The following is a 23,754-nucleotide window of genomic DNA, read 5'->3' on the forward strand; positions in this document are numbered from 1 at the left end:
CAACAGTAAAAGGCAAACACAACCTGGCTCTAACCATCAGGAGAGCGGCTTTAGTCAGCTACCTGGCTTTGAAGCCCAACTCTACTGTTTGACTAGCTGTGTGTCCTTGGGCAAGCTGCTTAACTTCTCTGAGCCTCATTTGTCCCACAGGGGTAGTAATATTACTTAAGTGTGCTTAAAGATTAAATGAGGTTATCTATGTGAAGCACTTAATGTAGTGGGTGCCCAGCCCATACAAGCACTCAGGAATTCGAGGCCAGTCCAGAATGTACAGCTGGGCCTTAAGAACTGAAAAATTTGCATGTCATCTCTACCACTGTGTACATCAAGTGCCATTCTTTGTACACATTGGTATCTTCTTTTTTTTTTTTTTAATTTTTATTTATTTATGATAGTCACAGAGAGAGAGAGAGAGGCAGAGACACAGGCAGAGGGAGAAGCAGGCCCCATGCACCGGGAGCCCGATGTGGGATTCGATCCTGGGTCTCCAGGATCGCGCCCTGGGCCAAAGGCAGGCGCCAAACCGCTGTGCCACCCAGGGATCCCCCACACTGGTATCTTCTAATTGCACACGATCTTCAGAGGTAGCCAGCCCCAAATCTATAGGTACACGGTGTTGCGACAGCGCCTCTCTCTCCCGGACCTGGAGGGAGGCTCTGCACAGGCTGTGATGTACCACAAATAATAAAACTTCAGTACCTTTATCCAAGTTGTCATGGTCACAAAAGAACTCCACACATAACCTTACAGGAATTTTTATTGTTTAAGACCCAGTCATGCATACTAAAATTACATGTTTTCACCACTTTGACGTAGAAAATGCACTAGAAAAATAAACTTTTGGTCAAAACAAACACTGAAGTAGATGAATCCACCACCACGTGTTGGTCTACTCAAAGCTAAACTGAATTTCAGTTTGAAGTGAGGAATGTGACCAGTGGCTGAAATGAGGAACCAATCCGGTCAGAACATTAGCCCACCTCCTACCCTGTCAGAGCAGGATCAGAGGCTTTAAGCATTCCACCCATAACAGGTTACCACCTGATGTGCCAAGACCTGGAGGCATATCCACAAGAACCCCAATGGCAGCTTTCTCCCCAGCTTAATGTGCTGCCCAGTGCGACCAAGGACGAGCAGCCACTTGGCAAACAGATTCATCACTAGCTTCTCCATCCACGAGTCACACTGGGCCTTCCAGTGGAGCAAGTCTTATAAGGAGGAATATTTGACTCTGACAATGCCTGTCACTTGCGTTTCAAGCAAACCAATACTGAGTCAGGAGAGCAGAAAGGAATTTACTTTAGATTTACAGAAATAACAGATCCCAATACTGAGAGACCTCACCAGACAGCCCTCTTTCCTGAACAGTTGAGATGTTTCTGTTTGGTATATGCACATTATCTCATGCCACAGAACAGCCATACTTGCATCATGACCTAAGCTAACACTTCACTTCCCAAATGAAAGAGGCTTCAAAGGAAAAACCTTAAAAAACTTAAAAACCTTAAAATACTTGAAAATTAAGTATTATAATAACACCACCACTGTGCCACAGCTTTTGCCTACCCAAATGGGAAAGTAATCCCACAACTGATCTGACAATCTGGTGGCATTTAAGAGAAACTGCCCACTCTGGGAGAATTCAGAAAGACTCAGTATCTCTCCAGAATTCTGGGAAAATACCTCTTCTTATCCTTTCTGGCAAAAATGTATCTTACAAGCTGAAGTGTTTGTAAACCTCTAAGGACAAGTGGCTCCTTGTGAAAGCAAGATGAAGTATGGGGAAGCTAAAGCCACTTCTGCCAAAAAGCACATAAACTCCAGAGAGGATGCCAGAGTTGCATAGGTGCTTCTGTACGTTTCTCCCAGCCTCTCCTCTGTGAAGGAAGAATAGAATTCCAGGAAGAGGCACAATTTTCCAGATTCTGTGTAAAGAGCAGAGGAGGAAGAAAATCCCCATATTACCTAAGCTTACAGATTTCATTTGGGAGCTTCGGATGTCAATTCAGACTTACATTTTCTGTAAAATAACCCAGATTGGGGGTGGGGGAAGGAAGAAGGCCTCTAAATGGTAGAGTACAATGTCCCTGTGGCAAGGAAGCCAAATGATGCCTAAAATACAGGGTTCAGAACTCAGAGCAGAGACCCTTTTATCATGCGATTCGGGGGGGGTTCAGTGGCTCATCCAAGGTCACATAGCAGTGTAAAGCCAGAACTCAGGTCCCCTGGATACTATCCCTTTCCCTTTCCTATACCACAGTACTCTGAATTTAAGGAAGTTACTTTTTAGATTTTTGTGAAATGGGCCAGAACTTTCCCCTGAAGGAAGACCCTCCCAGTTGTAATGTTCACTTGTTTGCCCCGTCACTGTACCCCCACTACTGAGGCTCACTGTGTGCTCCTTTGGTCATTCCCCCACCCCGCTGTGGTGACTGTACAGAGATCCGGTGAAGCCACACGGAAATGGCCTTGATTTTCACCCAGGGAGGTCCTGCTTTCACAGCTTGATTCAAACCTCCTGAGGTGTCAGAACTATTTGATCTCTCTTTGGAACCAAAATAAAGCACAGTGGCTACAGAAGGCAGACACATCTTGGCTCCGACTCCTTTCAGAAGCTGAATGCATCAGCTCCTTGGGCCAACTGGAAAGTCCTAGGAAGTGGGCAACATCCTGGTCTTGGGAGATACTTGTCTCGGTGAGCTTAAACATACATAAGCTTTAAAGTCCAACAGACATGGGCAAAACCAGCCAGGAATGCAGTGCAGAGTGTAAACTGGGGAAAGTCTGTGGGGCTGAACAGTTCATGCCTCCCTCCATCTAGCTTGGCAGCAGTGGTTGTCTTTCAGTCTGTTTTCTCTTTGAGGCCTAAGAATGCTTCTAATCAGTTCCCACATCCAAGCAGTTGGGTTCTGAACCTTCTACTATAGCTGTCCTACTTGTGCTATTTAGATCTTTCCAGCATTGCTGGTCACGCTGTCATTGGCAGATGGACCTGGAGGCTGCCAGGGGTCTGCGTGTTGGCACTTCCAGCTCTGCCAGGTCCCTAGAGGGGATCCAGGGTTAGTATCTACGGTGAAGAGCCTTCCCTGGAATTGGCACTAATGAGGTGAATCGTTTCCACCACCAACTTCTCCAGATATTTGAAACAGTACTATGAAGACGCAGAGCTTATTAACAATAGACTGGCCTTTGCATTTCAGAGCACCGTCCTCTTCCTAACTGAGCTGTTTTTTGTTCCCTTGCCTGGTGGTCTCATAAATGCACGGAGAACGTACTTACACAACACACTGTACTTGTTGCTTTTTATCACTGTAATTTTCAAGGAATGAATACGAAAGGAAACAGGTCAAATGCCACCAGATGAACCACCTAGTTAGATGCTTGGGCTAAGGCTAACGTTTTGACAGGAAGGGTCTAAAGTGCTGAAACGCAGAACTAACGTTCGGACTTGCTGGCTAAAGTCTGTCCACCCACATCAGAGAAAGAAACAAGCATGTCTGGGAGGACTAGGGTCCCAGAAGTGATCCAGCAAACACTCTTGCATTTGTTTCTAGAGACCAAAATTTAAGAATCCCAAGTAATTTAGCCATTCCCCGCTGCTGGGTTTCCAGTGTCCCGCCAGAGCCTCAGGGATAGAAGGAATTCACACGAACCCTGGTCATCTCACCTGCCATTGTCCAGTTCAACTCTCCCTACAAAAAGGAAGTTGGTTATCAGCAGGTCCCAAGAATATAGATACTACTTTCCTTTTTAAAGGTAGGCCAGATGGTGACATGTGCCTCTTGGAAAGGCCCAGATGTACCACAAAAAAAGTAGGATCCCACTTGCCTCTAGAGAGCCATTCTTCTGGGCAGAAAACCAATGTCTGGCATTTAGTAACTAAACCAAATTCTCAAACAGCAGCAGCCAAAGCCCCCGGCATCATTTCATCCAGCTTCATTTTACAGATGAGAAAGGAGAGGCCCACAGAGGCCCAGGTCTTATCCACAGTCACACTTCTGGAGCTGGAGTCCTGGTCTCTTCATTCTTGGGCCAGAATTCTTTTAGCTACTCAGGCCTGGCATGTGGCGTTTTAGGTTGAGTAAAATCACATACCTCTAGGATCCTTTATAATTTTATTGAGAACCAGGGCTAAGGCTTTATGGGTTTGGGAAACCTTCAGTTTCTATTGCAAGAGTCAACCAATGAATCTCAGAAGTGCTTTTAAGTCTCTGGCTCCCAAATTTGATAAGGAAGTGCTACTTATGTCCTGATGCTCCCATGATTCAATTAAGGTGCTTTCCAAACCCAGTGATGGCAGCTGGGGCCTGGTCCTCAAACTAGAAATTTCCTGATGAGCAACAGAGGTCTGTAGTTAGGAATCAGGTGAAAGACACAAACTCCAGAAGTCTCCTCTGAGGCCACCTTGGAGACTCGGCCAGGTTCTTTCTTAGGAGTGTGCTGACTGGTGGTTTTCTTCTGGAATGTGGGACAAAAGTGACTTTGGTCCTGATTTTTCTTGTTCCAAGATCTCTAAGAACCAGACATAGCTTCCAGATTGATGGTTGCCAACTGGGATTCCAAATGTTTGAGAATCACTGGGACCATTTTCCATGTCTTCCAAGGATTAATTCCAATAACGAAGGCCTTACTCCATGGCTCACTTTCAGAGCTGTACAGGCTGCAATTTAATTACAAGGAGCAAGACTGACTCACGGGCACCTCAGATTCTCCTTGCGCCTCTCCAGAGAAAAAGGAAAGGATTTAAAGATGGTGGCACTCACAGGGGACTGGTTAGTAGCAGGAGTACAGCTGTGATTTCACGGCCCGCAGGGAATCATCACACTGTGCATCTGAGGCTAGCCCCTCCGGCGGCAGGGCCTGGCCCAGGATGCTGTCGCAGACGGAGACAGGTGGGCAGAACTCCCTCACAAAGTCCTCCTCTGAGGCCAGGAGCACGGCATTCCAGGCGGTGATGTCCAGCTCTCCAGCCGTGCCACCATACTCCTTGGGGAGAATGCTTCTTGGAAGGTTTGTGTGGAGAGAGTTCAGGTCAGACCCATGAAGGAAAAACTGAAGGGGAAATGGAAACACGTGTCCTCAGGTTAATCAGGATCAGTAACCTGCAAGGCAGGCAGGTGCTCAAACACCTGCTGAATGAATGAAGGAGCAGCTGATGACAACCTGACCCTTCCAGTTCCTCGAAGACCTTGAGGATCCTTAATTCCCTTCCCGTGCTGTTGGCTGGTCCTTCAGAATACAGCCAGATGCAGTCACTCTGCTGCCTGCCTCACGGAACCCTGGAACCATGCCGCCGCTGCCACTTCTCCCCTGGGTTCTCACGACAGCCTCACACTGGCCTCCCTGCTCACAGCCTGTTTCACGCTCAGGTCGTGCCAGCTCCTTTCTGTACGGCCTGCCAGTGCTCCCACCTCACACACACTAGGAGCCAAGTCCGCACACTGGGCCATAGGGCCTGTCACAGTCTGGCCCCGCTGCTCCTCTCTTCCCCTCCTCCCACTTCCCTCTGCTGCTGCTCCAGCATGTCCAATGTGCTCCCACCTCAGGCCAGTACCGTAGCTGCTGGTCTCAGATATCTGAGAGCTCATGCTCTCGCCTCTTTCCAGTCTTTACTTAAAGGCCAGCTTCTCAGCGACGCCCCAGCTTTAATCCTGTGCTACAGTCCTGTGCCCCTGCTCTGTACTGTCCCCTTTCTCTGCTTAATTTTTCTGCACAGCCCTTAGCATATCTTAATACTAGATCACATATATCCACTGTCTGTTTCTCTCTAGAATGTAAGCTCCCCTGGGGGCAGAGATTTTGGTCTATATTGCTCATCTAGAACGTACTGTAAACACAGCAGTTTAATGGATATATATATTTTTCTTAATGGAAAGTTTGTACTTAAAGATTTATTTATTTATTCAGAAAGAGAGAGGCAGAGACATAGGCAGAGGGAGAAGCAGGCTCCATGCAGGGAGCCTGATGTGGGACTCGATCCCAGGACTCCAGGATCACACCCCGGGCTGCAGGCGGCGCTAAACCGCTGCGCCACTGGGGCTGCCCTTTAATGGATATTTTTGAACAAATGAATGAACATATGAAGGATGAAATGAACAAGATTATGGACCACAAATAAGGTCATAGATATAATGAGGCCTGTTCCAAAGACTGCTTTGGCTTTAAGAGCAGGTTCCAAACAGGATCTTCAGGTACTAAGATAGGTTCAAACCCAGGCAGGGATGCCACTAACTTAGCAATTCTCAAACCTGACTGTGCATCAGAATCACAGATTCTGATTTTAAGATTTTAAAATCACACTCTTGGGCTCCACCCCTGGACTGGAGTTAAAATTTTCAGGGAAAGGGCCTGGGAATCTAAATTTGATTTTTTTTTTTTTTTTTTTTTTTTTTTAAGATTTTAAGTAATCTCTCTACCCAACATGGGGCTTGAACTTACAGCCCTGAGATCAAGAATGGCATGTTCCACCAACTGAGCCACCCAGGCACCTCTCTGTATTTTAAATTCCTTCCCTTGCAACCTTGAGATTCTGTTTCCTCTTTGAAAAAGAGTACAAAATTCAAGACCCGGTCTTTGGAGGGACCACGATGTTCCTAGGCCTAGAGGAGGAGGAGAAAAATACTATCCATTACATGCAACCATGGTACCTAGCAAAGGCTGAATGAGAAATGGCTCTTCTAGGTCACAGAGGAAGATCATCCTTCAAGGGCCATCTGTCCTTTCTTAAATAACGGGTAGGCTAAAACTCACTTATCTCATAAACCTTGAAATATTCCACAAACCTGATACACGAGACAATAAACTAGGTAAATAGAAGAGCTTAAAAATTGCGTTTTTAAGCCCCAAGGAGCTGTGGTAAGAAATCACTATAACTTTTTAACTACCTGCCCAATACTACCCTTCTCCCTGTCCTCTTATATAGGAAATACAATGTTGGTTCACAGTGCCCAGGCCAGGATATTGAAGAGCCAAAATGACTACATAGCATTTTAACTCTTAGAACTGCCTGCCTCCCTGCTCTCTCCACTGTCACATATTATGGTCCTATTAATTTTATTTTCCTTTCACAGAAAAGATCATTTATTTTATCTGTAAATCTGTTCTTTCCAAATTAATCATCCCAGGGCAAAAATAATAAACTAAGAGAAGTTTATTGATGTCACAGGGGAGTAAAAAAAGAAGTATCAAGTTAGAATCATCACTTACTCTGTTTGCTATTTTCTCCTTCAGAAATGGTTTTATGATGGCAAAAATGCCTTTAAATATTCGAGGTTCATTCACTACATGGACTGCTTTTATCCGAATGGGGAAGCCATCCTGTAGGAGAAGGGAAGGAGATGTTAGAACATGTGGGAGGCACTCGCAGGCTGTTTCCACAGTCTGCCTCCCTCCTTTAAATCTTCTTTAGGCCTCCATATCAGTTTGGTCTGATTCTCATGGCCTCCTCCAAGACAGCTCAAGTGGGGGCTAACCTGGAAAACAAGACTCAGAGAGAGGGTCTTTCTTGGGGCAAACAAGTGGAGAGCTGCTCCTCTTGTGGCAAAGGAAAAAAAAAAAAGGTTGGAGCCTGTGTGGACGCATCTTACAAACATCGGACCTTCAGGACTGGTGTTGCCAAATGGTATTTCTCAGGATTGTACTAGGTGTGATGCAAAAAAGGTTCCATGGTAGGTAAATAAGTTTGAGAACAGCACGCTGTATATACAGGTGTCCTTAACCACAGGACTGTCATATGCAAATGTTTACAGTCACATTCTCAAGAAAGGGACATACTATGCCACATCTCCCAGACCTATCTAACCCTGGAGATTTTTCCCCTCAGATCACCTTAGAAGACTAGAAAACACTGATCCAAACTCACTATCCTAACACTTTAATCTATGCAGTACTTAGCAGGGTAGTAAAAGAAGAGTGGAAGCAAAGGAAAGCCAGAGTATTAGCTCCACATTTCTGATAATGACCAAATGTGACGCTGATGTTTAATCAACCTGGCACCCAGTGCGGGCTCAAACACGTTGTGGGATTCACAGAGGAAACTTTTCTTTGGTGCCCTACAGCTCGCAAGGGACAGTACCTGTGGGCTGGTCAGAGGGAACAGGGAGCTGAAACTGTTAGAGACCTGAGACTGAGGCCATGCTACCCCTGCAAGGGCTGTGTCCCCAGCCACCAAAAAGGAAAAAGGATTCATGCTCACTTCAGCAGCACATATACTAAAAAGGAAAAATAAATTTTGCCTTGTAGGATTGAATGAGTTATGACGACTATAAAAGCACTTCTCAAACTGTTGAACATTGTGCACATATGGAACTTTCTGGTTCCCTGCACTTGTGGTGGGTTTTTTTTGTTTTTTGTTTGGGGGGGGCAGCAAAGCAAGGTTTACTGAGCAATAGCAAAGTGATAGTACAAAGCTCCTGAAGAGGGAGGGGACCCAAGAGGGTTGCCCCCAACTATGTTCTAAAACACAGAACACGGGGTACCTGGGTAGCTGACTCAGTTAAGCATCTGACTCTTGATTTCAGCTCAGATCATTATCTCAGGGTTGTGAGACTGAGCGCTGCTTCAGGCTCCACACTAGGGGTGGAGTCTACCTCAGATTCTCTCCCCCTCTGTCCTACCCCCATGCACATATGTACACTCTCTTTCTCTCTCTCTAAAAATAGTAATAAATACATAACACACGAGATACGAAAGCATCTGTCCAAGATAGTCCGACAGGATCCCCATCCTGAGGTCCCAGAGGGCAGGGTCTATCTAACACGTCAGAAACACAAATTCTCAGTTTCATTTGTTAGAATTGTTCCCCTGTCTTCTGGAGAAGTAAACAACAAAAATGAGCAGAAAGTATTTCTCTGGTTGTTTGAGCTCTTGCCCTAAAGCTGATCTTGTCCAGACTGAAGGGACCTTAGAAACTACTGGAGAACCTGCTGAGAATGAATGGTAAATAGGACATTTGCGTTTCTTCCCATAATGCTGTTGTATCTTTCAGACTGTAGGCATGAGAAGTGAGGTTTGTGTATCATGTGGGACCTGCGGTAAACAGGCAGGGCCCCTGGGGGAAAGCCAAAACCACCACAAAACAGGCACACGACAAACAAGGGCCATACCTGAAGGATGCCAATCACCTTTTTGGCTATAAAAGGGCCAAAGTGAGATGCTTTTGATAAGCTCACTCCCTTGTAGTCTGCAAGAATTACAATTCCATTCACCTGGGTTTCTTCAGACTGAATGAGTTTTTCTAATGTCAAGTATATGGCTCGGATGTTTTCAGTAATTGGATAGTTGCTCGGTATCCATCTGTCTGAGGTCATAAGAAATGGACAGAATGTTACAGAGATGAATACAAAACAAGTAATCACAGGCTAAGATTTATCTCCTTGCTCGAACTCTTATTTAAAAAATGGAAAGAAAGCTACTCTACTGGCATGGCTCTATTTAGGTTAGTAAATGGGACACCTTAGCAGCAGCTGATGTTAATTCTAAATGTAGCAGCACATTTGGAAATGGGAATGCAAGCGAGTGCTGGAGTTAAAAGCCTGAGCTCTGAAGTCAGACACACACGGAAGGGGTGTGTGTGTGTTGAATCTTACTAGCTGTGTGAGTTACCTCCTCACTCTGAGCCCACATCTCCTCAGAAGAAGAATAAGCTAGTAATACCTTAATGGACATCTAATTACATCAGATTTTCATACCACCGCCCTGAGCCACCTCTTCCCACGTTAGCCTCACACTTTGGGTACCACTGACCTGCCTCCTAGCTGCAGAGATGGGCGTGGTCAGTGGGGGTCGACATCATCCTGGCTACTGTGTGATCCAAGCCAGATCAAACAGAGCCAAGGGGACTCAATTCTTCGACCATGGCCCTTTGGAGAGAAGAGATCCCTCTCCCCTCTTGTAGTGGTGAGGCTAGGAGCCTGAGACTCTGGGGCCCAAGTGACAAGAGCTGGCCTGAAAATGAAGCATGTGTCAAGGAAGGCAGGGATGGAGATGGCTTTCCAGTCTGTGCTTTGTGCTATATCCCCTTTCCGGGCCAGACGTTCTCTTAGTATTGCCCATATGTTTAAAGGAGTCCTTCCTTTCTCTGGGAAGAAGATGGAAATGACAACTTTTGACTGTTAACCGCTGTTCTCAAGAAAATTCCACCAACCTGTGTGTCCTTTTCTTAGGACGATAAAATTCCACATGACTGCCGTCACCAAGGGGATATGTAATATGTGCAAAATTCCTATGAAAAATAATCTTTGTCCAAGAGCTGTGCCAGCTTGCTACTGAATGTTGCTGCCAACCAAACCTGCTTCTACATAACCGGATGTCTTCCTTTTCAATAACATATGTCCCAAAAGAGGCAAAGCTAATACCCAGTTGAGAACAAAACCATCTCAGTATGCTTCCTCCTAAGTTGCATTGGTAGGGAGGGGTCTAGCTGCTCCAGACACATGGGGGAAAAATTTCATCTCACAAGCGAAAGGCTGAAACTGTGCAGGCAAAGAGGTGAAACCAGGGTGCTAGTCTGTTTTGTAAATCCTTATGAGTCCAGTACAGAGAAGTAGCAGAAAAAAACCTGCTGATTGGTTCCTAGGTCTCCTGGTGCCCTAAAATCTCCACCACATTGCCTGTTTTAAAATAAACAACCCTAATTTTGGAAAGTGCCTAAAACAGCAGGTAAATCAGTTAGTTAACATTGTGCCTGGTACACAGGAAAGGCTCAGGAGGATGGTTTAGTCTCCAAAAAGGGTTTGGCAATTGACCAAAGCACATGGCAGTGCGAACCTTAAAGACAGAGAGGAAAGTGCAGGGAGGTGTCCACTGCCTGACAGACATCACTTCAAGAGGAGTATGTGAGCAAAGGAGGGCTGCCAGCGGGCCCTCTCCTGCTCCTGGCTTGGCTGGGAAGAACACTGAGATCTTACTTTCAAATTTTGTCTCTGCTCTGGCCTGACAGATTTTTAAGGCCGTGGGGGTTGGACTCTAGTGGACAACACTCTTGAGTTTATAGCATATTTGGTGCCCCTATTAAAAGCACTGCCAAGGAAATGTAAGATGTCCTCATTACCAACAGTAAGTGCTGAGATGGAAAAGTGAATCTAAAGTGAATCAGTGGCTTAACAAAGTAGAGGAAAGGAGGGAGAGGAGGAAGAGACACACAGTGAATTGTCACCTTTCTGGTCATCTGCCCAGCCCCCCCAGATGCCTGCCTCACCTCCTCACAAAGGAGGGAGCTTGCTTGTACCCTCTGACCAGGGCAGGACTATGCACAGAGGAACTTGGCTGGGTAGCCCAGGAAGCCTACACACTAAGGAGTACAAGATCTTGACAGGTGCAAAGCAGTGGCAAAAGCCAGTCTCCAGGAAAAAGAGCAAGGAAGATATACACAGGACAGCAGAAACGTGTGGCCTAAGCAGATACGCAGACAGAAGCAGAGACAGGGAGAATGGCTGGCTTAGTTCCTGATGGGGGGACGAAGTGGATGCTGGTTTTGGGGCCCGGGAGCCCCAGGAAAGCTGCTACACTTTGAGCTCGCTGCTTCTGAGGGATGCTCCTGTTTCTTTAACTCCTTCCTTTTCTCCTAGGCCAGGCTGAGTGGCTTTTTGTCATTTGTAACCAGAAGAGCTTTGACTCCAATGGGGAGGGGGCTGAAAGGGAAAGGCAAGGGACAGACGGGGTGCTGGGCACGTGCATCCCACACATAGGTGGGCACGCAGGCAGGTACCTGCGGCCCAGCCAGGGCAATACCTGGGCGGATGCACAGGATGTGGCAGCCTCGGGGGTCGGTGTGGGGTAGCACAGTGAGGAATCCGGAAGCGAGGACATCCTTTAAGGCCGAGGGCTTCAGGTTGTTGAAGACTTCGGGCCAGCTTCTCCTGCAGCTGTGGTAGTTGACCAGCAGCTGTAGGGCCCGGTCGTAATCAAACTTGCGGGCGCGGAGGAAGCGCAGGAGGAAGGCATCGTCCAGAGAGGTGCTCAGGGTCGGGCACTCCTTCCGCACCATGTCACGGAGGGCCTGCACGTCTCGGAGCCTCCATTCCGGCTTCTCCTGCAGCTCTTCCCTGGCTTTGGTGACCAGCTCCTCTGTCAGCGAGCACACGTAGCCGGGAGGCTCGGGCGGGGGCGGCAGCTCATTTTCCGAGAGTGAGGCCGCAGAGGGGCTGGTTCGCAGAGAGTCACTTTCTTCTGACATTAGCTACCAGGATCCCTGCCAACACACAAACCCCGAGCCAAGTGAACGAAGCCCGGCACTGCTCCTCTCAAGGGCAGCATGATGTGGAGGGGTGGGGGTGGTGGGCAGGTGCACTTTTGTCAGAGCGGCGGTTCTCAGCTGGGGGAATGAAGTGGATCTGGACCATAGGGCCAGGTCCTACCCCCGACCGAATGAAGTGAAAATCCCCACCAAGGCACCCAGGCAACTGCAGTGGGACATGCACACACTCCTCAGGCAACGCCGTGGCCTTCTGTACAGAGATAGGCTGCTCGACCTACTTGTAATTAAAGAAACATATTGGCAAAAATACAAGATGGGTGATGTGCTTTCTGTTGGGCAGAGAATAAACTGGCATAGCCTCATCGGAGGGCAGTTTGTCGCTATCTATCAAACTTTAAAACCACACACCCCGTGGCTCAGCATCTCATTTCAAGGGCATATACTTGTACATGTGCACAAAATATACACACAAGGACAATTACTTCAAGTATTGGTTATGATGGGAAAAGACAGGGAACACTTTAACTGCATACCAGCTGGAGACTGGTTAAATGATATTATCCTAACAATGGGATACTAGGGGAAGATTTTTATGAACTGACACACTAAGAAAAAGAAAGCAAGTTGCAGGACAGTGGGCACAGAATAACCTTATTTATATTTTTAAAATCTATACCTATATATTGAGCGCACCTAAAATTTCTGGAAGGAAATATAAGAAAATCGTTACCAGTGGTTCCCTCTAGGGAAGAGTACTGGATAACTGGACATTTAAGTAGGGAGACTTTTTACTATATACATATAGGACTTATGATGGCTGTGAAACAAGGCTGATTGACGCTCACATGGGAATGGAGCATAACTGACAGGATGGCCCCAGCTGCCATCCCTCTGGATCCACCATCCAGTGGATGTCACCCTTTCCCCAGTCAATGACTGAGTGAAATGTGGGCCTCCACTAACAGGCAACTTTGCCTCGAGGTTCAGCCTGAACCTGCCATGGAACTGCCCTACCGTCCACAACTCCCTGCCCAAACCTCCTTCCCTGGAGAGCTGAGCTCCTATTGGAGTCTGAAGGCTCTCCCTGACTTCTGCAGCTTCCTCTCATTTTATGCTTCACAGATGCTGCCTCCAATTCATTCCTTGCATGTCTCATCTCAACCTCGTGTCTGTTTCTTGGAAGAGCAGAACACATTTATTGAATAAAAAAACAAAACCAAAAACAGCTGCTTTAGATATTCCAGGAGTAAGGCAGTAGCAGCTGTCCAGTCCCAAAGCCCAAGCTCCTGTCCACAGACTACCACTGGTCCCTGACTCTGAGCTCAAGGAGAGCAGGGACCATCTCAGGGGTCTCTGCATGTAGCTGGTGACCAGGTCACTCCCCCAAAACCGTCATCTTGCCCACTCCGTTCCTTGCATTCTAACCTCCAGCCCCACCCAGCTGCTTTCAGTTCCTCCCAAAGCTGTGTTTTCTTGTCTTGTTCACATCCTGTTTCCTCTAGCAAGCTTGTTCTTCACCTGACCAATACTGATTCATCTGAAAGTCCCAATTAGATGCCACTTCATGCATTCAACAAACATGGAGGACTTACTATGTACCAGGTCCTCTTCCAGGCACTAAAGATATACATCAGTGAACAACAACAAAAAAATTGTGCCTGTGTTGAACTTAGATTCATGGGAGAGCCAGACTATAAGCAAGAAAAAAACTATAGTCTACCAGATGAAAGTGCTAGGGGGAGAAATAAAGCAGGGTAGAGTTTGGAGGTACCAGGGAATAGGGATTGAAATTTTAAATAGGGTAGTCAGGGATGATTTGTTTACCCAAATGACATTTGAGGAAAGATGAAGGAGATGAGGGAGTAAGGCCATGCAGATATCTGGGAGAACAAGGGCAAAGCCAGAGGCAAGAACACACCCGCCAGTATGGAGGCCAGTGTGTGGCTACAGCCAAATGAACAAGGTGGAGAATATTAGCAGATGAGTTGATAGAGATACCGGGAGCCCCATTGATACAGGGCTTTGTAGGCCAGTAAGAACCCTTTTACTGAGTTTGGTGGGAGCCATCTGAGAAGAGTGACACGATCTGATTTCTATTTTACAGGATTGCTCGTCTGTCTTGCAAATGGATTAAGGGGTTAAGGACAGAAGTAAAGAGACTATTCAGAGGGTGCTGCAGTAAGCCAGGTAAGAGATGATGGTGCTTGACGCAGGACGCCTTCTCCAACTCCAGGCCAGGGGTAGGAGCCTCCCCACCAGAAGCTCCTTGGCATAGCACGCTCCCTCTGTTCTAATTGTCTGTAGGCAATCTGCCGGCAGCATCTTTATGTCTCGTTCGTCGCCTTAAACCCAGTGCCTAACCCAGTGTCAGACGGGTAGACTGCACTCCATGAATATTTGCTGAATGAGTTGGATCTGCCTGGCGGAGGAATGCTAAGCGAGGCATGAAACCACGATCACGGTTCAGGGACCCACCCTGGGCTGTTTCCACGGGAGGCACCGACAGATGCCTGTAATCCCAATCCAGTGCTTACCTGGGAAACAGACTGTAGTGTCCATTGGCTATAGGCCTAGCCTGGCACATGACGGTGCTGTGAATATTAGCGGACGATGGGAGGTTAAGTGACGGGCCGGAGGGTGCACACCTAGGGCGGCACCGCGTGGATGTGCGTGGCCCCACACTGGGCTTCACCCTCCGCCTGGAGCCTCCTGTGTAATCTCCAGGGCCTCGGCAGCGTCAAGCCCAGGGCAGGACAGTCTGGAGCGTCAGGTGATGGGGGGCGTAGGGACGGTGCAAACACCGTTTGTTACGGTGAAGCCTGGAACCTCCCCCGCCTGGAGCCCATCACGTCGCGGGCATCGCCCTCCTCCCCGCCCCGCCTCGCCGAGGCCAGGAAGCCGGCCCCCCGGAGCCCCGAGCCCCCGCGTCCCGCCGACCACCTTCTGAGGCCCCCCACTTCCGGCTGTCACCCCTTCCCCAGCGTCCCCATTTCCTGGGGTCTCTCTCCTTGAGTCCTCCAACTTCCGGTGATCCCTCCCTCTCGGGGGTCCCTCTCCCCGACCCCCCTGACACAGGGGCGGCCTCGCGGGCACTCACCGGCCCGGCTATACGGGGCGGAGCGCGGGTCTAGCGGCAGTGGGAGCCTCGTCCGGCAGCGCGCACAGAGCCGACCCGCACTCCCGGCCCGGCCGGCCCGGCCCCTCGCGCCGGAAGTGACGTGCGCGGGGCGTGGGAAGGCGCGGCGCCGCCCGCGAGTGCGCATGTGCACCTTCCCGCCGCAGTGCCGGCCCTCGGGCCCCACCTAGCGGCCGGGCCTGCGCGCTGGCGGGGTCGGGCCTGCGGAGAGGGGAGTTGGCCGGATCCGGGAGCCCGGGAGGCTTCGGGCGGTACAGAGGCGGGAAATGAGACCCCGAGGAAGAAGGCAGGAAACTGCGGCTTCAGGACATCCCACCGTGCGCCCGCGGCTTTACATCCACTGCCTCACTCGATCCTATTTATGGAGCCCCCCTAGGTCATGGAAGGGAAATTGGCAAGCAGTGAAGTATATAAGGGGCTTCCAACCTGGACTTCGGGATCAGCACATGGGAGATGCCCATCCAGCGGACTTCGGTCTGTCTCCGGCTCAGTGGCCGCAGGCCTCAGGGTCCTCGCATGCACCGCGATTCTGGCTTTGAAAATCACCCTCTTGAGTAATGACTTGTGTCCTGCTTTGGGGCTCATAAAGTCCCCTTCGGAAAGTGGTAGCTTGAAAAAGGTGTTCCTGCCCCACCCCCACCCCCACCCCCACCCCCAGCGCCATCAGCCCCACACCTCCCGCCCCAACATACCTATTATTACGCAACCATGACTTTGAGACAAAGCCCCTGGGTGGCTCTTTCAAGCAGAGCAAAGACACAAATCTGTAGAGAGAAATTCTGTGGTCTGGGAGGACCGAGAGCCCAAAGGTGCATGCAAGAGATGACTTTAAACAACCCCTTCCTTTCCCAACCCCAGAGGGCAAGAGGAGCTCTGGAGGATGGGAACTGACCCACGGAGGCCATGAGAACATGGCAATTTCTGCTGGATCCCAGATTGTTGGGGAAAAGTGGAAGAGCCATGAAGTCTATAAGTTTTGACTCCTGCTCTGGCTCCACCATTTCTAGGATAAAATACGGAGCACTCAGTTAAATCTGAATTTCAAATAAACAACAATTTCTTTTTAAGTGTAAGTATGTCTCCTGCGACATTTGGGATAGACTTATACTAAAAACCGTATCTTTTTTAATTTTTTTTTTAATTTTATTTATGCAGGACTCATTCCCAGGACCCCAGGATCATGACCTGAGCCAAAGGTAGACTCTCAACCACTGAGCCACCCAGGCATCCCCAGAAATTCAAATTTAACTGGACACCCTGTGTTTTGTTTGTTTGAGTCCCCCTCCCCCCCCAGTCTATCTACGTATTAGTTTCCTATTGCTGCTGTAACAAATTAGTACAAATGTAATGACTTGAAACAATACAGATTTATTATCTTATAGTTCTGCAGGTCAGAAGTCTAAAATCAAGGTGTTGACAAAGATGTATTCTCTCTGGGGACTTAAAGAGGGGATTTGTTCCTTTGCCTTTCCAGCTTCTAGAGGCCACTCGCATTCCACAGCTCATAGCTCATTCCTCAAATCACTTCAACCTCTTACTTTTGTTGGCATATCTACTACTGACTCCGATCTTCCTGTGTCCCTCTTTTATATTAAAAATTTTTTTTTCTTGTGGCAAGAGCACTTAACATGAGATCTACCCTCTTAACAAATTTTTAAGTGTACAATACATTATTGTTGACTACAGATACAACATGTCCTGCCTCCCTCTTATTATAAGGACTCTTGTGATTACATTAGATCTGCCCAGATAATCTAGGATTATCTCCCCCATATCAAGATCCTTAACTTAATCACATCTTCAAAGTTCTTTTTATCATATACGATAAGATAGTAACAGGCTCCGGAGATTACCACAGGGATATCTTTGGGGTGCCATTATTCCACCTACCACAATCTGGCAACCCTATGTCCAACTATGTGACCATAGCCAAATCATTCAAATTTCCAAAGCCTCTAGTTCCCCATGAGCAAAAAGCTGATTAAATAAGCTCATAAGAGGAAACACCTTGCCCCTTGCCAGGCAAACCATATTTTTACAAACGGCAGCTCTCATGGCAAAGGGCAAGGAATGATCCTTTACAGACCATGGTGTCCTAGTTACTTGAATAAACTTCACCCAGATCATGGAACTAAGTTATCTTAGGATTAGAAGAGTCTCAGATAATCAAAAAAGTTTTCATTTTTTGAGGGATTATATATACCAGGTACTATGCTAAATAATTTGTTTGTATGATTTCATTTATACCTTGCTACAACCCTGTGAACAGGAAGCTAGGATTGTCTCATGTACAGATGGGAAAACTGAAACCCAAAAAGGGAAAGTCACTTACCTACAGGCTCAAGATAGTCAAAGAAAGAGCTGGCTTTGAATTTGAACCCAAGTCTGTATGACAACACGGCCCCAACTTTTACTTTGGTTTAGAGGTTACTTTGCCTCTTTGTTCTTACAGGTTGAGAAGCAGGCTCAGAGGAGGAAAAGAAATTGCCCATAGTCACATGATGACTCCAAGATTGAGCTGCAGTTTGAACTTCTGTCTTTTGCCTTTCTGCACTGGATACTCAGAAGTAACACACTCAGAACTACCCCTCAAAACATCCATTTCCTTGTGGGCAAAATGGGGGTATGTGTCTCATTGTCTAGGGGGTCCTTAGAAGGATTCAGTAGAATGGTGTGTGCAGAGTTCTGGTACATTGGATCATGACATGTCTGTTAACTCGTGATGACCACCCCACTTGAGAGCAGAAAGGTCGCTGGAGGGAGGGCAGCTTGCCCTGCATCTTGGTTTGGAGGACTCCTAGCATCCGTCCTCCTAGCTTCATCCAGTATCTGAAGAAAGAAATCTGGCTGTTGGGTATTTGCTAGAGGAGGCCAGAAATGCCTGACCTGTCACTGTTTTCAAAGCATGTGATTCTGACCTCAGACAATCTGCTAGAACCAGTTTTAGTATTGATTCTAAGGGAGGGCTTATTTAGGATACCACCATGATATAGGGCTTAGTTACTCATGCACAATACTATTGACCTTTGGGGCTGGGTGAGTCTTTTTGAGGGGTGGGGGTTTATGTCAACCTGTACATTGTAGGATGCTTAATGGTATTCCTGGCCTCTAATCACTAGATGAGAGTAGCACCCCACACTTACAATGGTGAAAAACAAAAATGCCTTCAAACATTGACAAATATGTACTAGGGAACAAAATTGCGCCCATTGAGAACCACTAGTATAGAAGAAAGAAAACTGGCTTCTGGTTGAATAGACATGAGTCAGCTGTGCAACCTTGGAACAATTACTTACCTTGGTTTCTTTAATCATAAATTCTTTACTAACAGGTACCTCTGATTGAACACCATTTTTTTTTTGGCAGTGCCATGAGCTCTTTGCCTGAATAATCTCACTGAATTGTCAATAACGAATCCTGAAGGGACACTGACTGGTAAAAGCAGGGAGGAAAAGTAAGGGAGAAAGTCATCTGTATTAAGCATCTTTGTACCATGCAGGATGGCAGGTGCTCTCACATACATTTATCCCTTCTTGTTAGCTATGTGATTTTGAGCAAACCACCCTGGGGCTCAGTTTCCTTATCTATAAAATGATAGCAGCAGGGGAGTTCTGGGAAGATGATGGCAGTGATGCCAAGCACAGATTTAAATCCTCCCAAGTCCCCACATAAAAACAAAAATAAAATCGATACCCATGTTTATTTTTTATTTTTTTTTAAATTTTTTATTTATTTATGATAGTCACAGAGAGAGAGAGAGGCAGAGACACAGGCGGAGGGAGAAGCAGGCTCCATGCACCGGGAGCCTGATGTGGGATTCAATCCCGGGTCTCCAGGATCGCGCCCTGGGCCAAAGGCAGGCGCCAAACCGCTGCGCCACCCAGGGATCCCCGATACCCATGTTTACAACAGACCTAGGTAACAAGGTATTTTCAGGAACTCCCTGAACAAATGAATGAGGACACATCAGCAGCAGCTCTGAGGCCTGAGTGCCACCAGGGCCTCTGTGGAGGAGACATAAAAGGGAAGCAACAACCTGTCTAACAAACCTTAAAACTGGAGTCCCCAGACTGCAACATCTATGGAAAGCATGGCAGGGCTATTTGAAAACAGCAGCTAAAACTGGGAAGGGTTTTCCCAACTCCAACTAGAGGAGTGCAAGGAGTCTGCCACGAAGCCTCAGGGCTAATGGAGTTTAATGGCCATGACTTCCAGAAATGACCACCGAACCCTCCTTCCAGGACAGGCCTCATGCTGAGAAACTCCTGGGAAATTTCAATGGAGTAGGATAGGGAAAGCAGAAATCAAGGGAAAAAGTGGGTTAGATGAATGTAGGGGAGGAGAGCAGAGCCAGAAAACCTCAGAGGTAAAGCCAGATTTTTGTTAACAATATGCAGAAACAACAGAAGGGGGAGCTCTGTGAAAATACAAAAGTTTTCTTAACCAAGCCTCCTCCAAATGTTCAGAAAAACTATCTCACATAAAAATGAGCAATGGAAAAGTACCGAAGTCAAATCCTAGGAAAGCAAGATGGCTTGAAGAAGGAGGAGAAGGAGGAAGAAGAGGAGAGGGAGGGAGAGAGAGAGGAGAGAGAGACAGACAGACAGACAGACAGACACCAGGAGAGAGAAGTAGAAGGAGTAAAATAGCAGCCCTATAGACAATGATAGCTTGCCCAGAAAGACATTTAAAAAAGAAGAAGAAAAAAAATTTTTTTTTGAAAAAAAATTTTTTAAATTTTCTTCTTTAAAAAAGAAGAAAAGGAAAGCAAGCTAAAAACATGAACAACATGACATTAAACAAAAAAAAACAACATAAATCAGAATTATAGAAATTCAGAAACCAGGTGTCAAGTCATGAAAGAATCAGAGGTAAAAATAATTATTTTTAAAATGAAAAGTGAACTAAATGGAATATAAGAGCAAATGAAAAAAATAAAATCAACAGATAATTGAGATAAATAGAAAGTGAAGGGGCAATTTTTAAAAATTAAAGGTAAATGAGGACATAAAAAAACTTGAGGGAAAGGGACAAATCAAAGTTCGGAAATGATCATCTAACCTAGGAATAAGAGGAGTCACTAAAGGGAAAAATAAAACAACGTAACAACAACAACAACAAAGCCCCCAAACAAAGCCAGCAATACATCATTGTCTCAGAACAACCAATACCAAGGCACACTTTTGTAAAATTACTGGTTTTTAAAGATAAAGAAAAATAATTTTTAGGTGCCCTGAGCACATAGGCAAAAAGGAAATAAAATGAGATTCTCATCAGACTCTTCAACAGCAATGCTTTAAGCAGGGAGGAAATGCTATAATATATGTAAGACACTCAAAGGAAGTACGAACCAAGAATTTAAATCCAGCAAAACTGATCTTCTATAAAGACCCATTATTATCTCGCAAACACTCAGTGTTTTTTCTCTGAGCCTTTCCTGAGTTGTCTACTGAGAATGAGCTCCAGCCCAACAACATGCCTGGAGAGACTTTGCCATGAGGACTGGTGGTAATATTGCATTGCATATTTACTGAAAGATAGCTAAAAGAGAAACAAAGGGGCACCCCAGGTGGCTCGGTGGTTTAGCGTCGCCTTCAGCCCAGGGCGTGATCCTGGAGACCCAGGATTGAGTCCCATGTTGGGCTCCCTGCATGGAGCCTGCTTCTCCCTCTGCCTGTGTCTCTGCCTCTCTGTGTGTGTGTGTGTGTGTGTCTCTCATGAATAAATAAATAAAATCTTTAATAATAAAAATAAAGAAACAAAGTTTGTAGAGCCTATATGCTCTAACAATGTAGCTATAATACAATTCCCCCGAAGTGGTGGGGAATAGGCCTAGTGGATGCAAACATTTTTTTATCCATTTTCAGTATTCTAGTTAATAGTGGCAGTTTTACCATTGCTATTCTGTTGTAAGTATAAAGTGGCAAATCAGTTATTGCAGAATCTTTCAAATTTTTCATCTCTTGTGTCCTTGAAAACCAAAGTTACATTGAGGTGTGTGTATATATATACCCTATAATCTATATTAACAAATATATAATAAAATCTATGTCTATATTTATATAAAATATTAATTCTATTCACTAAAAACAATGATCAATCTAGTAGCAGTGAGTGTACATAGCCTCAGTTTATAGTCTTGAAATGCCCTTTTCTAGAAGGACTTCTTGGAGAAATTTCTGATTCTAAAGATGTGGCAGGAAATGAGCCTGGAACATCTTGTCATAACTAGATAACAAGGAAGCCATCCAGGCTATCAAGTGGACTTAGAAACCAACCTAATGATGGTACAATTTCTGTTGTAACAAAGATTATAACTGCAATTGATTGAAGTGCATCAAATATGTTTCAATAAGTTCATAATGATATTTAGCAAAAACACCAACTGATCTCCTTCTGAGGATGGCATAGAAACAAATTATATTCTTAAAACTATGTAAATAAAACAGGAGAATCAAGTATTTGTCCCATCTTTCCTATATGAACTGTACCATTGGGTGACCAAATAATAGATTAAGAAAAACATCTTATAAAATTATTAAAATTGGTACAGGAAAACAAAATTATACAATACTGCCATTTTGCAACCTCCTATGAATTTACTGTTTATAGCTGTTGTACACAATAGCAGCTAATAACAAAAAAAAGAGCAAACTCTAACCACATATGTGTTTCTTGATAAAAGAACACAGAACCACCTATAATCATGTCAGAGGGATGGAAACTGGCTGACTTAGCTGCTAATATGCAGGAAACACAGAAGGCAAGGGCCATGTTGAATTGAACTGTAAGGATGCAGTAGACAAAATCCAGACTTTGAGAAACTCTATGGGTCAAAAAGCGTAACAGATAAACTACAAGGAAAAGAAAGAAATACAGGGGGAATCTATGGCTTAAAACACATATTAAGATTTTTTTAAATGGGCAAAATAGAACTATAATATCTAGGGATGCACATGCAAATGATTAAGCAAAGAAATAATTACTATTAAAGTCAGGCTAGTAATTACTTTGGGGGGAGGGGTTTGATTGAGTTGGGGTACATAGAGGGGCTCCTGGGGTCACTGGCAAAGTTTTATTTCTTGACCTGGGTGGTGGTTACTGGGATGTTTGCCCCCCAAATAATCACTAAGCCACACATTTAATTGTATGATTTTCCACATCTGTGATTTGTATTATAATACAAAGTTTTTAAAAGATGAAAACACGGGATCCCTGAGTGGCGCAGCGGTTTGGCGCCTGCCTTTAGCCCAGGGCGCGATCCTGGAGACCCAGGATCGAATCCCACATCGGGCTCCCGGTGCATGGAGCCTGCTTCTCCCTCTGCCTGTGTCTCTGCCTCTCTCTCTCTCTGTGACTATCATAAATAAATAAAAATTAAAATTAAAATTAAAAAAAAAAAAGATGAAAACAGAACGGCCTACCTCACTGTGTACGTGTATGTGCATATACACGTTTGAATATATGGCTTCTGATACATAGTAGGTTCTCAATACCTATGAGTTCTCTTTACCGTTAATCCTGTCGAACAGCCTTACTGGTGTGATTTCAGCACCATTGCTAACATCACTAACTTGTGTGACCAATCAAAAATAGTTAATTCTCAGTAAGTGATTATTAGGTGCCAGGCACCATTCCCAGTGCATCTAATTTAACAGCATCCTCATAATTCTATTATTATTATCATTCCCATTTTATAGAGAAGAAAATTGAGTCAGAGAGGTCACCTGTGACCACATAGAAGGTGGCAAAGCAGCTTGGTTTTGAACCCAGGCAGTCTGCCTCCACAGTCTAACCACTGTATATATAACTTACCGGTTTTCATTTAGTGTCCAGTGCCCTGTTTGTAGGAATTACTTCCCCCTACTGAGTGCCTGTCAATGTGTGTGCCATCCCTCTATCCTTATTACCTGAATCTCAGAATCCTGGTGGGTGGAGGTGCTTGTTAGTTTGCATTTGACAGATGGGAAAACCAGACTCAGAGAGGCAAAAGAACTTGCCCAAAATAAATGGCAGTTGGGGGTGGGGGAAGGTAAATTGTGGCTGGGGAGGGTTCATACTCTTTGGCCCTTGGGATTCTAAAGAACAAAATGTTCCATACTCTTAAACAGATGCTCATCTGATGGATCTGACCCAGTCTGAGGTCATGGGTTGCCCAACCAGCCGTCCAGAGCCTGACTTGGCTTGAGAAGTGTCCAGACTAGGGCTGGGAGAGTCAAGGGTTTGGCAAGCACCAGACATGCCTGACCCCAACCAGGGGGTCATGCGAAGCTTGTGACCCATGGGCCTGGTGTTCCTCAAGAAGCCAGAGATTTCTGTTACTCCGTGTGCCAGCCTTTTTTTGTTTATAAGCCTTAGTATCAGGGCCCAGAATAGGGCCGGCCACCTCTCCGAGCTTGAGATAAAGACATGAGTGGGGCTG

General features: G+C 46.0%; 1 protein-coding gene across 5 annotated transcripts; it reads right to left on the reverse strand.

The window, feature by feature from the left end:
• Window positions 1–739: 739 nt before the first annotated feature.
• On the reverse strand, window positions 740–15,865 carry TTPAL (alpha tocopherol transfer protein like). 5 transcript variants are annotated; one of them, XM_041732496.1, is made up of 6 exons: window positions 15,759–15,865; window positions 14,731–14,954; window positions 11,731–12,190; window positions 9,105–9,298; window positions 7,207–7,317; window positions 740–5,052 (listed from the first exon to the last, which is right to left on the reverse strand). In XM_041732496.1, the coding sequence occupies exons 3-6, from the start codon at window positions 12,173–12,175 to the stop codon at window positions 4,774–4,776; spliced, it is 1,029 nt and encodes a 342-aa protein (XP_041588430.1). In that variant the 5' UTR covers window positions 12,176–12,190; window positions 14,731–14,954; window positions 15,759–15,865; the 3' UTR covers window positions 740–4,773. The 5 variants fall into 5 exon arrangements, with proteins under 5 accessions (XP_041588430.1, XP_041588429.1, XP_041588432.1 ...); XM_041732495.1 differs by lacking the exon at window positions 15,759–15,865 and adding an exon at window positions 15,294–15,395; XM_041732498.1 differs by lacking the exon at window positions 15,759–15,865 and adding an exon at window positions 15,294–15,394 and having other exon boundaries at window positions 14,731–14,787.
• Window positions 15,866–23,754: the final 7,889 nt, after the last annotated feature.

Source organism: Vulpes lagopus, chromosome 18 (genome assembly GCF_018345385.1).
Source record: "Vulpes lagopus strain Blue_001 chromosome 18, ASM1834538v1, whole genome shotgun sequence".
Taxonomy (NCBI): domain Eukaryota; kingdom Metazoa; phylum Chordata; class Mammalia; order Carnivora; family Canidae; genus Vulpes; species Vulpes lagopus.